Here is a 15,039-nt window from a genome sequence, read left to right on the forward strand (position 1 = left end):
GGAAAGTTGCATATACAGCTCAGCCCTTTAGGGAAAAGGCTACATGTATAGTTCTTTAGCAACCCCTTGTGGCTGACTGAAGGAAGTTTGTATGCAGTGTTGCAGTCATGCTGGTCCCAGGATATTAGAGACAAGTTGAGTGAGGTAATATCTTTTGTTGCAACAACTTCTGTTGATGAGAGAGACACATTTTCGAGCTTAAACAGAGCTCTTTTTCAGAAGGAAGTTTAACAGGTTTGAGGGGGAGCTGTTTTCACTAGAGGTTTCTTGCCAGCATGGTAGTTACTGGCTTATTTTAAAAATTAACTGACCACTGTGGGCACGCATCTATTAGGACAGGTGGATTTGCAAGGCAAGAGGTGATAATCAGTTGCCTATCTGTTTGCACATTTTTCAGGGTTACTATATGAACATTTCTGACTAGTTTTGGGGGGGTTCTAATAGTGTACACATCAAATAAAGATTGGGGATTTCAACATATGTCTAATTTTGTGTCCTTTTTGGTAGGTGAGGTAGTCCCCATAATGCAAGGTTCTTGGAGAGGGAGAAGGGGGGAAATTAAGTTTCCTGGGACGATGTTCCCTTCTGTCCCCCCTAAAAGGAGCAGAATTTAAATAAAAAGGGGAAATAAGAGGAGAGAGAGAGACACCACAAGAGAGACTTGTGGAAATAGGATTGTAAGAAAAAAAATAGACACATATAATACAAAGTGATCAAAGTAGAAGAGAGTAAGAAATATGTTGCTTCATTCTAGGGTGAAAAATTGTTTTTGTGGGGTTTGTTCAGCACCCAGTTTAGTTGCTGGATGTAACATAAACATTATAATTGGATTGGAGGTTGAAATAAGCAAAATATCTTTTGAAATTTTGCAATCCTGCCTTTTGAAAGCATGTTGGAGAACAGATATTGAAGACAAAGAAAACCGAAGCTCTTAGTGATAACTCGTGAATGTACAGCAGAGTTTTCAAGACAGTGCAATGTGCACCTTTACCTCTGAGATTAGAGCTGAGTCCTCACTTTATTTTGGCATTGAGATTTATTTTTTTTTTAATCATGGGTTTTTTAAAACCAGAGCTAATTTTCTCAGATGCAGAGTTGAAATGGATGCTATAGCAATAGTTAGATACAAGAAGAGGAATTACATGACTCTTACTGGTCTTAACTTGGAATTTAATTGCTTCTGTGTGTTTTTGGTTCATCATGAATGTTAATTTAAGAATTTTTAAAATTTAATTGATCTTTTGTGGTGAATAGAAATATTTCCAGTAGAAGAACTATTATAATTTAGCAACATGGTTGGGGGGTTCAGAAAACTTTTGAGTTCATTAAAAAATTTGAAAGGTACAGCATAAGCCTTAGGTCATTCTAAAGACAGTAGTTCAGCATGTGCACGACACTTGCTATTGTCAAAGTCCCATGCTTAAAAAGACCACTAGATGACATTTTCTTTCAAAATAAAATTCTATATTTCTGAAGATATATTGAATGCAGGGAGATGCATTTGTGGCAGAGAAGGAAGGATGTGTAACCAGAATACAAATCAGAGAATATTGTAGAGTAACAAAGATATGTGGTCTGTTCCGTGTTTCAGAAGGCTGAGACCAAAGAGGAATTTGTTAAAGTCAGGAAGAGAGATTTGGAGAGACTGACAACTGAAGTGATGCAGTTACGAGACTTCCTGCCTCGAATACTGAATGGAGATGTCTTGGAGAGCTTCCGGAAATTGGATGTTATTGAAACAAGTGAGTTGCACCACATTAGCAGCAATCATAAATACTTCCAACACTGTTTAGAGCAAACACAGCCCGGTTTGTACAAATGGCTATAGATTTTTGTTGACACATTCTGCTTAAATATTTTGTTAAAGGATAACCCTGGTGTTTTTCAAAATTTCAGAATTAACTAGACATGTCAATCAATTAAATTTTTAAAAATGTTTTAATTAGTTAACTGAAGACAAAATCTTTATTTACTCACGCAAGCTGCTATTTTCCTATTAAAAGACAGAAAGGAAGAGAGATTGGGACAGGAAGAAACTCATTCTGCATTGAAAACCATGAGAGAAGTGCAACGGAAGATGAGGCTCCAAAGAAATTGGACCTTTTTGAACATAAGGCATATCTATCTGCTTTCCTTCAACTTTATATCACAAACTACTAGGCTTTGTTTGCAAAATACAGTTTTTTGAGATGGCAGAGGGTAACCCCTTTCCTATCCAAGCTCCAACAGCTGTGGAGAAGAACTGAAGGAGACCATCAAAGAGGGCCAAATAGTAGTAAAGATGGTGCTGCCAGTTTCTGTGGATGCATCGTACATGGCTGCCGGATCCATGGTCATGGCCATTACACCTACATGCCTCTTGGTTGCAGACACCTAGTATTCCGAAAGAAGTACAAACTTCTATAAAAAGCTTCAAGGAGATGAAGTACGTCAGTAACTAGACGGATGAAGTGCTCCACCCCTTCAGAGATTCCAGAGCTCTGCTGAGGTCAGTAGTAAACTATTCTCCGGTACCATACTAAAAGCTGTTCAAATACCAGCTCCAACACGACAAAGAATGCTACCCTTCCCACACAACTGCCAAGCAGAATAACCATCCAGGAAACAGCTTCTTATTCCAGAAGAGACCCGTCATCCTCCATCATGCACCTGAATCCCTCTCAGGGGCAGCAGGTTTGATGGGAGTGTCGGGAGCCTCATCAAGAGCAATCCAGAGTTGATCTTCAGAAAATGCTTTACCCCCTTCCTAGGGGTGTGGCCAGAGATTACTGCTGACAAATGGGTGTTCAACATCATTGCCCACTGCTACCCCATCCACTTTCATTTTTTGCCTCTTGCCTACTTCCTTTTACTGTCCCTCTTCAGGGACCCTTCCTGCGAGTGCCTGTTACAGAAAGAAGTCTCTCAGAAGCCACAGAGAAGGTGCTGCAAGAGTACGGAGGTAGAGGCATCTGCTTGTAATACTTCCTTATTATGAAGAAAAAATGTGGTCTTCGTCCTATCCTACACCTGAGGAGACCAAACAAATATGTACACTGCCTCAGATTTAGGATTGTAATGGTTGCCTCCATTATTTCATCTCTTCAGGCTCAAGATCGGTTCTTTGCTCTCAACTCACAAGACAGACTTCCACATAGCCACCATCCATCTGGCCCTCAGGAAGTACCTGAGATTTACAGTGGGGCCTACTCACCAACAGTATAAGGTATTGTTATTCCGGCTCTTCACGTCACCAAGAGACTTCAGAAAATGCCTAACTGTGGTGATGGCAGCAGTGCACCTGAGAAAGAGGGTCATCCACATCTATCTATGGCCAGATAGTGTTAATCGGAGGCAGCTCACAACAAGAGACATTGACAAGTTTCAGTTATGTCCTCTGTCCCTTTTCCTAGCTGTACTTCCGGAAAATGTCCCTGTGGCCTGCCACCTCCCACAGCTCCCATTAGCTTGGAACTGCAAACAGTGGCCACTGGGAGTTGAGGGGGGCCATGCCTGCAGACGGTCAACATCAGCAAAATGTCTCGTGGCCCGTCAGATTACCCTGATGGGCTGCAGGTTGTCCACCACTAGCCTAATGTAAACTTACTGGCCAGAGAACTTATTTCAGCATGGGACCTCAATGTTATTCTCCTAAAACTTACAGAGTGCACCCCCGCTTTTGAGCCTCTTTCCTACTGTGCTCCATCCACCATCTCTCAAAACAATCTTTTTTGGTGGCCATCACCTTAGCCAGCAGAGTGAGTGAGCTTCAGGCTCGCATGGCTGAACCCCCATACACATTGTTTCGCGCAGTCAATGTGGTACTGGGATCTTAGGAAGATTCGTACCCAAAATAATTTCTGAATTCCAGTTAAGTTAATCCTTTAACTTACCTGTGTTCTTTCCAAAACAACACTCAAGACAAGGGGAGAAGAAACTACACAGTCTGGATGTATCCAGAGCTCTTTGAAATTATATTGACAGGAATAAAATTTTCAAAATGTCCTCTAATCAGTTTTGGTTACAGCTGGTTGTTTCATCGGAAAGTTTGTCAAACTGGATAACACAAAGTGTCTTGATGTGTTGCCAGTTGGCTGGTGTACCTCCCCCACCAAATATCAAGGCTCACTCCATCAGAACTCAAACAACATCTTCTGCCTGCTTCTGAAATGTGCCAATATCAGAAATCTGCAAGACAGCTACAGAGAGCAATTGCCTTATTTGTCAAGCATTATTCCAAATTTGGGAGAGCAGTACTCCAATTTTGATTTGACTGACACAGCTGATATTCCTCATTCATACCATCTGGAGAAGATACTGTTTGCCAGCCACGTACAGTAAGATCCACGCTGGCACACACTCGTAGAAGAAAGAATAGATATTTACCCTACAGAAACTGGTTTCTTGAGATGATGCCATAATCTGCCCTCCTTCCCTGCTTGTCAGAGTCGTCAGCAGCACAGGCTTTGAGTTGCTAGGGAACTGAGGGAGGATTGCACCCAGTCTGCCCTTTATGCCCTCGTGCTTGAGCATAAGGAGGCACAAGGGCATCTGTAGCCCTAACAGTCACTGCTGTTCAGAAAACATTCCGAGCTTGTGTGCAGGAGGGGCATGTGCACTTACAATAGGATCCATACTGACTGCAACATTTCGAAGAATCACAGTTACTGTAGGGTAAGTACCATGGTTACATACTGTAACAGGGCAGTTACCCCGCTCCTAAGAGAAATTCTTTCTTTGTGTGGCAGTATATAGAGCCACTTTAAGAACATAAGAACAGCCATACTGGGTCAGACCAAAGATCCATCTAGCCCAGCATCCTGTCTTCCGACAGTGGCCAATGCCAGGTGCCCCAGAGGGAATGACGCTATCCCTGCCCATCCTGGCTAATAGCCATTGATGGACCTATCCTCCATGAATGTATCTAGTTCTTTTTTGAGCCCTGTTGTAGTCTTGGCCTTCACAACATCCTCTAGCAAGAGTTCCACAGGTTGACTGTGCGTTGTGTGAAAAAATACTTCCTTTGTTTGTTTTAAACCTCCTGCCTATTAATTTCACTTGGTGGCACCTAGTTCTTGTGTTACGAGAAGGAGTAAATAACACTTCCTTATTTACTTTCTCCACATCAGTCATGATTTTATAGACCTCTATCATATCCCCCCTTAGTCGTCTCTTTTCCAAGCTGAAAAGTCCCAGTCTTATTAATCTCTCCTCATATGGCAGCTGTTCCATACCCCCAATCATTTTTGTTGCCCTTTTTTGAATCTTTTCCTTTTCCCATTCCAATATATATTTTTTGAGATGGGGTGACCACATCTGCATGCAGTATTCAAGATGTGGGCGAACCATGGATTTATATAGAGGCAATATGACATTTTCTGTCTTATTATCTATCCCTTTTTTAATGATGCCCAACATTCTGTTTACTTTTTTGTCTGCTGCTGCATATTGAGTGGATGTTTTCAGAGAATTATCCACGACTCCAAGATCTTGTTCTTGAGTGGTAACAGTTAATTTAGACTCCATCATTTTATATGTGTAGTTGGGATTATGTTTTCCAATGTGCATTACTTTGCATTTATCAACATTGAATTTCATCTGCGATTTTATTGCCCAGTCACCCAGTTTTGAGAAATCCTTTTGTAGCTCTTCGCAGTCTGCGTGGGACGTCACTATCTTGAGTAGTTTTTTATCATCTGCAAATTTTGCCACCTCACTGTTTTACCCCTTTTTCCAGATCATCTATGAATATGTTAAATAGGACTGGGCTCAGTACAGACCCCTGGGGGACACCACTATTTACCTCTCTTCATTCTGAGAATGGACCATTTATTCCTACCCTTTGTTTTCTATCTTTTAACCAGTTACCAATCCATGAGAGAACCTTCCCTCTTATCCCATGATTGCTTACTTTGCTTAAGAGCCTTTGGTGAGGGACATAGAGGGAATCATAGAATATCAGGGTTGGAAGGGACCTCAGGAGGTCATCTAGTCCAACCCCCTGCTCAAAGCAGGACCAATCCCCAATTAAATCATCCCAGCCAGGGCTTTGTCAAGCCTGACCTTAAAAACTTCTAAGGAAGGAGATTCTACCACCTCCCTAGGTAACACATTCCAGTGTTTCACCACCCTCCTAGTGAAAAAGTTTTTCCTAATATCCAACCTAAACCTCCCCCACTGCAACTTGAGACCATTACTCCTTGTCCTGTCCTCTTCTACCACTGAGAATAGTCTAGAACCATCCTCTCTGAACCACCTCTCAGGTAGTTGAAAGCAGCTATCAAATCCCCCCCTCATTCTTCTCTTCTGCAGACTAAACAAACCCAGTTCCCTCAGCCTCTCCTCATAAGTCATGTGTTCCAGTCCCCTAATCATTTTTGTTGCCCTTCGCTGGACTCTCTCCAATTTATCCATATCCTTCTTGTAGTGTGGGGCCCAAAACTGGACACAGTACTCCAGATGAGGCCTCACCAATGTCGAATAGAGGGGAACGATCACGTCCCTCGATCTGCTGGCAGTGCCCCTACATATACATCCCAAAATGCCATTGGCCTTCTTGGCAACATGGGCACACTGCTGACTCATATCCAGCTTCTCGTCCACTGTCACCCTTAGGTCTTTTTCCGCAGAACTGCTGCCTAGCCATTCGGTCCCTAGTCTGTAGCGGTGCATTGTGTTCTTCCGTCCTAAGTGCAGGGTCCTGCACTTATCCTTATTGAACCTCATCAGATTTCTTTTGGCCCAATCCTCCAATTTGTCTAGGTCCCTCTGTATCCTATCCCTGCCCTCCAGCGTATCTACCACTCCTCCTAGTTTAGTATCATCCGCAAATTTGCTGAGAGTGCAATCCACACCATCCTTCAGATCATTTATGAAGATATTGAACAAAACCGGCCCCAGGACTGACCCCTGGGGCACTCCACTTGACACCGGCTGCCAACTAGGCATGGAGCCATTGATTACTACCTGTTGAGCCCGACAGTCTAGCCAACTTTCTACCCACCTTATAGTGCATTCATCCAGCCCATACTTCTTTAACTTGTTGACAAGAATACTGTGGGAGACCATGTCAAAAGCTTTGCTAAAGTCAAGAAACAATACATCCACTGCTTTCCCTTCATCCACAGAACCAGTAATCTCATCACAGAAGGCGATTAGATTAGTCAGGCATGACCTTCCCTTGGTGAATCCATGCTGACTGTTCCTGATCACTTTCCTCTCATGTAAGTGCTTCGGGATTGATTCTTTGAGGACCTGCTCCATGATTTTTCCAGGGACTGAGGTGAGGCTGACTGGCCTGTAGTTCCCAGGATCCTCCTTCTTCCCTTTTTTAAAGATTGGCACTACATTAGCCTTTTTCCAGTCGTCTGGGACTTCCCCCGTTCGCCACGAGTTTTCAAAGATAATGGCCAATGGCTCTGCAATCACAGCCGCCAATTCCTTTAGCACTCTCGGATGCAACTTGTCCGGCCCCATGGACTTGTGCACGTCTAGCTTTTCTAAATAGTCCCTAACCACCTCTTTCTCCACAGAGGGCTGGCCATCTACTCCCCATGCTGTGATGCCCAGCGCAGCAGTCTGGGAGCTGACCTTGTTCGTGAAGACAGAGGCAAAAAAAGCACTAAGTACATTAGCTTTTTCCACATCCTTTGTCACTAGGTTGCCTCCCTCATTCAGTAAGGGGCCCACACTTTCCTTGGCTTTCTTCTTGTTGCCAACATACCTGAAGAAACCCTTCTTGTTACTCTTGACATCTCTTGCTAGCTGCAGCTCCAGCTGCGATTTGGCCCTCCTGATTTCATTCCTACATGCCCGAGCAATATTTTTATACTCTTCCCTGGTCATATGTCCAACCTTCCACTTCTTGTAAGCTTCTTTTTTATGTTTAAGATCTGCTAGGATTTCACCGTTAAGCCAAGCTGGTCGCTTGCCATATTTACTATTCTTTCGACTCATCGGGATGGTTTGTCCCTGTAACCTCAACAGGGATTCCTTGAAATACAGCCAGATCTCCTGGACTCCTTTCCCCTTCATGTTAGTCCCCCAGGGGATCCTACCCATCCGTTCCCTGAGGGAGTCGAAGTCTGCTTTCTTGAAGTCCAGGGTCCGTATCCTGCTGCTTACCTTTCTTCTCTGTGTCAGGATCCTGAACTCAATCAACTCATGGTCACTGCCTCCCAAATTCCCATCCACTTTTGCTTCCCCCACTAATCCTTCCCGGTTTGTGAGCAGCAGGTCAAGAAATGCTCCCCCCCAGTTGGCTCCTCTAGCACTTGCACCAGGAAATTGTCCCCTACATTTTCCAAAAACTTCCTGGATTGTCTATGCACCGCTGTATTGCTCTCCCAGCAGATATCAGGAAAATTAAAGTCACCCATGAGAACCAGGGCGTGCGATCTAGTAGCTTCTGCGAGTTGCCGGAAGAAAGCCTCATCCACCTCATCCCCTTGGTCCGGTGGTCTATAGCAGACTCCCACCACTACATCACTCTTGTTGCTCACACTTCTAAACTTAATCCAGAGACACTCAGGTTTTTCTGCAGTTTCGTACCGGAGCTCTGAGCAGTCATACTGCTCCCTTACATACAGTGCTACTCCCCCACCTTTTCAGCCCTGCCTGTCCTTCCTGAACAGTTTATAACCATCCATGACAGTACTCCAGTCATGTGAGTTATCCCACCAAGTCTCCGTTATTCCAATCACGTCATAATTCCTTGACATCACCAGGACCTCCAGTTCTCCCTGCTTGTTTCCAAGGCTTTGTGCATTTGTATATAAGCACTTGAGATAACCTGCTGATCGCCCCTCATTCTCAGTATGAGGCAGGAGCCCTCCCCTCACAGACGTTCCTGCCTCCAAATGTGTCCTTGTCAAAGGCTTTCTGAAAATCTAAGTACACTATATTCATTAGATCCCCCCTTGTCCACATGCTTGTTGACCCCTTAAAAGAATTCTAGTAGATTGGTGAGACATCTTGACTATTCCCCAACAAATTATGTTCATCTATGTGTCTGACAATTTTGTTCTTTACTATAGTTTCAACCAGTTTGCCGGCCTCACCTCTGGAGCCACTTTGTTCTTTCCCAGTGAATTGTGGGAGAACTAGTCTGTCCTTCTGAGCACATGGGGGAAATTGTGAAAAGGCACTGGATGAAGTTTTTAAAATGAATTTTTTCCCTTCAGAATTTGTTTGTTATTCAAATATAAGAGAAATTAATATTTAAAGTGATTACTAAGTTGACTAAGTGGTACTGTATGTTCAGAGAGGAATCCTGGTCTCTCATTCTGCAGATTGCAGTGGGTGTAACTGTCCTATGAAGACAGCCCACCTAGTGTTGCAGGCTAGTTTGAAGGGGCATGGGGCTAATCTCCTGATTTATTAGTATTATAATTGCACTTGATTTCTATTTATTACAGCAAAGCACTTCAAATAAAACCATATTTCTAATAAATCTGGAGATCAGTTTCTCTTATTTAACTGTTGGTTTTTTTTTAAAGCAATCATGGATCAGTTTTAGACAGCACTGTAAAGATATGCTTAGCATTTATCTAGTGTTCTACAAACATTAATACATTTGGAGTGCTTGTACTACATTTTTTAATTGTTCACATACTTCATACCCCATAGATTAAATCAACATTTACTTCTAGTTGGTGTTGGTATTTTCCTCATCTTCACCACTAAAAGTGAGGGCAAAGATTTCAGATAATCTGTAGATTATGAAAACTAATAAAAAATAGAAAATGAATGACATTAAAAATAAAGATAATGTTCTGGGCAAAAGGGAGTTCAATTTCAACATAGCTTACTGTGCCCTGTTGTGGTCAAGTATGAGAGATTTGATCCTTCATGGTGAATTCTCATGTATTTCCTGGTTTAAATCAAAAACTTCATGTTAATTTAATAGATTTTTTGTAATAATTGTTTAATAATGTGACACATAGTTATAGTCCCAGTTGGCCACAAGGAGGAGGCCTGACACAACCAAATATTAAAGCAGACTCTTCATATTGCATTTGGCAGAATCTTCATGCTTAGTGTAAGGTAGTTGCTTGTAACTTCTTATTGTTTAATTTGTTCAAATTATATTTTGCAGACATGGAGAAAAGAGAACAAGAACTAGAGCAGGTGAGAATGGATTGTGAACATTTCAAAGCCCGTCTGGAAACAGCCCAATCAGATTGCATGAGGGAGAAAAAGGTACATTTGTTCACAAAAAAGTAAGCTATGATCTGTATGCTTGAATTTTAGTAAGAAGTGCAGGGAAATACTAGTTCAGCACTTGAACCGTGCAAGATATAATATCTCTTCAGTATATGGCTTCTGGGTAACCTGGAAAACTGTTGGGCACTGAGTTCATATAACCAAGTAATATGTAAATTGTGCACCTAAAAGTTCTAGCCTTAATACTTTTTGTATGAAAGATTGTTCTGGAACAGAATGATCCATATGATAAAAGTAGTAAAATGAAACATGGCTGCAGAACTAATAATTATTTGAAGCTGAAATCTTAAAGGGAAACAAATTCACACTTCTGTCAGAATTTATTTACCTCTTGTTATAAATGTCTCTAAAATAACTAATTACGTATTATTCCCAAATAGAGTTGGGGAAAAACTAAATATGTTTGATAATTGTGTTCAGAGATCTCTCCTTTTTTTCAAACATAAAATTACACCTGAATTGGTATAATAAAGGGATTGTCTCTGTTACATATGTATGTATTGCATAGTCTACATGGGTTAAAAATAATTTGATTTTTTTATATTGTATGTGCCGCAATTGTTATATGTCACAGGATGAATTTAGGACAGTTTAATCCTTAAATATGAATTTCCTTAATTTTTTTTTAGATTGTTTGACTCTTTTTGAATCTGGTTTAACACAGCACTGGAAATCTACATAAATGTGCTCTTTGTATCAAGATTGAAAAACACACTGCTTGGGTGTTCGCAAAGCTTGTTGCAAGATCTTTTCAGATAGTTGACATCAAGAGCTGTTTGGAGGAATTAGTCCCTTGAATTTAATTTAACATTTCTATAATGTGTCTGTTTCAAAAGGAAAAATACATGGAATATAACACAGGCATTGCTGTGCACAAAATGAAACCTTCTCCCATCTGGGCTGACTTAAGCTGTGTTCATTTTTTGTTTTTAATACAGTATTTCTTTTTGGCCCCTGTTCTCATTTCTCCTGCTGTCATGTCATGTACCACTAGCTGTACCTGAGTAAAACTCTAGATCTAACTATAGTTGCAATACTGCATAGAGACATTGTCAAGCAAAGTGGAATGCTTGACTCCAGAAAGTGACCTAGGGATTGACTACATAGGGAAGATGCTCTACAATAATGTAGGGCGTGAATTTAAAGTGCAGTAGCTATTCCAGAATAGCTCTTGGTGTGGATACTCTTGTTCCACAAAAAGAGTGCCTTTTTCCAGCTTATTTTGATCTGCTTCCAAAGTGGATTAAGCTAAATCAGAAAAAGGCATTCTTACTCCAGAATAAGAATGTCCACAGGGGGAGTAATTGCAGAATACAGTAACTCCTCACTTAATGTCCTCCCGCATCACTTTGTTTCAAAGTTACGTCGCTGCTCAGTTAGGGAACATGCTTGTTTAAAGTTGTGCAGTGCTCCCTTATAACATCGTTTGGCTGCCTGCTCTGTACACTGCATGTAAGATTTTGTGGAAGAGCAGCAACTTTACAAGGGAGCATTGCACAAGTTCCTCTTCTCTGCCTCCTCCCCTTCCCTCCCAGCGCTTCCCCCACCGCCAAACTGTTTGGCGGCGCTTAGGACTTTCTGGGAGGGAGGAGGAGGAGCAGGGAAGTGCTGCATCTCCACTCCTCCCCCTCCGTTCCAGAAAGTCCTAAGCGCTGCCTAACAGGTGTTTGGTGGCGCTTAGGACTTTCTGGGAGCGGGGATGTGGCATGCTCCAGAGAGGAGGTGGAGTGGGGGTGGGAAGAGTTGGGCCTGGAGTGGAGCGGGGACGGGAAGAGGCGGGCTTGGAGCATCCCCCAGCAAAGTCAGCGCCTGTTCTTCTCCAGGTAAGCTGCCACTGCTACCGCAAAGGTGCTTCCTAGCGGCCTTGCCTGCAGTGGGCTGTGCCTGTGTGGGGTAAGCCAGGGGAACTTCCCAATCACAGTACAGTACTGTACAGTATATAATGCCTTTTGTCTGCCCCCTCAAAATTTCCTTGGAACCTAACCCCCCACATTTACATTAAATCTTACGGGAAAATTGGATTTGTTTAACATCGTTTCACTTAAAGTTGCATTTTTCAGGAACATAACTACAACGTTAAGTGAGGAGTTACTGTAGCTTATTCTGCTGTAGCTATTCTGGTCCATTCCTCAGTGGTCTAAGCATCAGATTTGAAATACCTACACATCTTATTGCCACTGACTCAAATCCTGACCTAATGGATTCAACCCTCCACTCTTACAAACTTTATAAACTGAGTGCCGTCCTGTTCACTGTGTGTGCTCTCTTTTGGATAAGACCTTAAAATAAATTATGGCACATTTAATAAGAGTAGGAGTTCCCCTGGTGTTCTTGGCCAAAGCTTTCCCTCTCATCTTCATTGTTGTGCAGTATGTGCTGGTTGCCTCCCAGTCAAAAACGATGTGTCTTTCAGTGGTGTGTGTATGTATAGGTTGTGAAAGTCTTTGGGATCCTGATGGATATATGTATCGTATTATAATTGTCTACTTATTTGCATGTCATTATCCAGAATACTCTTTCAGTTGACAGCTATTTAGTAGCAATGATGGTGGTGTCAGTCTGGGAACAAGTTAAAAGATGTAGTCGTGTTTGTGAATGTACTGAATTGTTTTCTGCAGGTTCATCAAGCTATCTGAAAACAGACTGGTGATTCATTGGTATGGATGTAAGAGAAAAACAAATCACCTGGAATTTATGGATAGGTAATCATAGAAATGTGGGGCTGGAAGGAATCTCAAGAAGTCATCAAGTCCAGCCCTCTGTATTGTGGCAGGACCAAGTAAATCTCGACCAGGGTGGCCAAACTTACGGACCCTCTGAGCCACATCCGATAATTTTCAGAAGTTCGAGAGCCGCTAGACATGCACAACCTTTACACATAAATTTTCTAAAATAGTAACATCCTACTTAATGTGTCACGGCTAATTACTGTTCGAGCTACAGGACTTGTGGGTCTCCATCCTGGTCGTAAGTCTTTGGAAAGTGGTTAATATGTTGTCAAGGCAGTACGGAGGAGCTCAATCAGATGTTGATTAGTAAGGACTGCATGACGTTTCAATTTTACGAACTTCATCATGGAGTACAGCAATTTACAGCAGTATGTTGTGCCGAACATTGAAATGAGCCGCACACTAGTCTTCTTGAGTTGAGGATACTTCATTCCTGGCACTTGCTTCTGGAACTCGATTGTAGACTGTGATTTTTTCATTATCTTTAGAGCTTAGTCCTCCTGAATTTCCAGTAGTTCCATTTCTACAGCAGATGTTTCTGTAACCACGGTTTTGGGAATTGGAGAGCCATAGTTGATCACATCAACCATGACAGGGTTTACAAGAAAAGCAAAGCAGGATCTCAGCTTCTCCAAGTCTTCAAACCTGGCCTGAAAGTATCAAGCAGTGCTTGTAATTTACCTCTGTATTCCTCATGTTTGTGATCTTCTGCTTCAGTTACAGGGAATATTTTTACCTTACTCTTGAGATGGGGAAAGTGGTTGAAGTCTCTTGACACTATGTCGCTTTGCAGAAGCTTTAACTTGTTCTGGCAGCTGAATACTGTCTGAGTTAGGTCAGAAATAATCTTCCTCCCCTTGGAGTGCCACATTGAGAGTTTGCAGATGCCACATAATATCAGCGAAAAACACCAGATTCTGCATCCATTGCTCATCTTTCAGTGGTGGACAGGACTTTTCCTTTTCTTCAAGGAAAGCACTGAAAGGCTCCAGCAGTTCCATAAACCTATTTAAGACATTGCTGGTTGATAACCACCTCACAATACAGTAGAAAGAGACTCGTTAGGTTTTTCTTCAAGATCCAGCTCTTCAATGAAATTTTTGAACTGTTGATGAGTCTTCCCATTCGAGCAGGTGAAATTCACAAATTCTAGGACCGTTTTTGTAATATTTTTGTACTTGAAGTATCTACCTGTGGGATGTTCACAATGGATGATAAAATGAACAGGGAGAAACTCTGGAAATTTGGGATTGCTTTTCAAGAGTCTGATAAGGCCTACTTTTTTCCCCACCATTGCAGGTGCTCCATCCATTGCTACACTGACAAGTTTATCCAGTGGTACATTGGCATTTATAAATGCTTTGTCAAGTGCGTTCTTTATGTCAACACCATGGGTTGTTTCTTTAGCGCCACTAATTCCAACATTCCTTCTTTCACAATTACATCCACAGAAACATAGCAAACAAATACAGCTCATTGTGGTCTACCTTGTATATCGTGGATTAATTGACAGGTGGAATGCTACAGAATTCTTTGGATCATTTTGCATCTATGATCTTGCTTGGAACATTAGCACTGATCTGGGAGATCTGCCTCTCCATAGGGTCGTGCGAAATTGGAATTTGCTTTATTCGTTTTTCAGGTTTTGTGTTACTTGGATCTAAAATTGCAACCACTTGGGCAGTATTCTTCTTAACAAATTCTCTATCACAGTGGACATTTAGCACAAGCGATATTCCAGGACCTAACAAAACTAGCTATGGTCATTGTGTCAGCTTCCTTACTGAACACAGAAAGTAGTGTCTGTTGACTGTTTAGGCGTGATTTTAGTGCGGTTAGCTTGTTCTTCCTTAATTCTGATTCAGGAGGGTATTTAGATAAAAAGTTACTATGATTAGTTTGTAGCGAGGTTTCAAGTTGCTCACTGTGCAGGTAAGGCACAGGGGTTTGTCACCTTTAACAATGAATGCAAAATTTCCCCCCCCCCCCCATTCTGACTTAAAACTTCAGTTTTCTTCATACTTGCGTTTCTTACAATTTGAAGATGTCGTCATCATCATCCACGAAAGTAAAGGAGGGTTAACACTTAGATCTGAAACAATTGAAA

The 15,039-nt window shown here is 41.9% G+C and overlaps 1 protein-coding gene across 3 annotated transcripts in view; it reads left to right on the top strand.

Annotated features, from left to right (window-relative positions):
* HSF2BP (heat shock transcription factor 2 binding protein) overlaps nucleotides 1-15,039 on the top strand; it is a 95,824-nt gene that overhangs the window by 2,880 nt on the left and 77,905 nt on the right. For all 3 annotated transcript variants that reach the window (XM_078854414.1, XM_073359320.2, XM_078854418.1), the window contains exons 2-3: nucleotides 1,592-1,742; nucleotides 10,076-10,179. In XM_078854414.1, coding sequence (XP_078710540.1) covers nucleotides 1,592-1,742; nucleotides 10,076-10,179 — 255 coding nt within the window. The remainder of the gene's footprint in view (nucleotides 1-1,591; nucleotides 1,743-10,075; nucleotides 10,180-15,039) is intronic.

The sequence above is a fragment of the Lepidochelys kempii genome, chromosome 1 (assembly GCF_965140285.1).
Source record: "Lepidochelys kempii isolate rLepKem1 chromosome 1, rLepKem1.hap1, whole genome shotgun sequence".
Classification (NCBI taxonomy): domain Eukaryota; kingdom Metazoa; phylum Chordata; order Testudines; family Cheloniidae; genus Lepidochelys; species Lepidochelys kempii.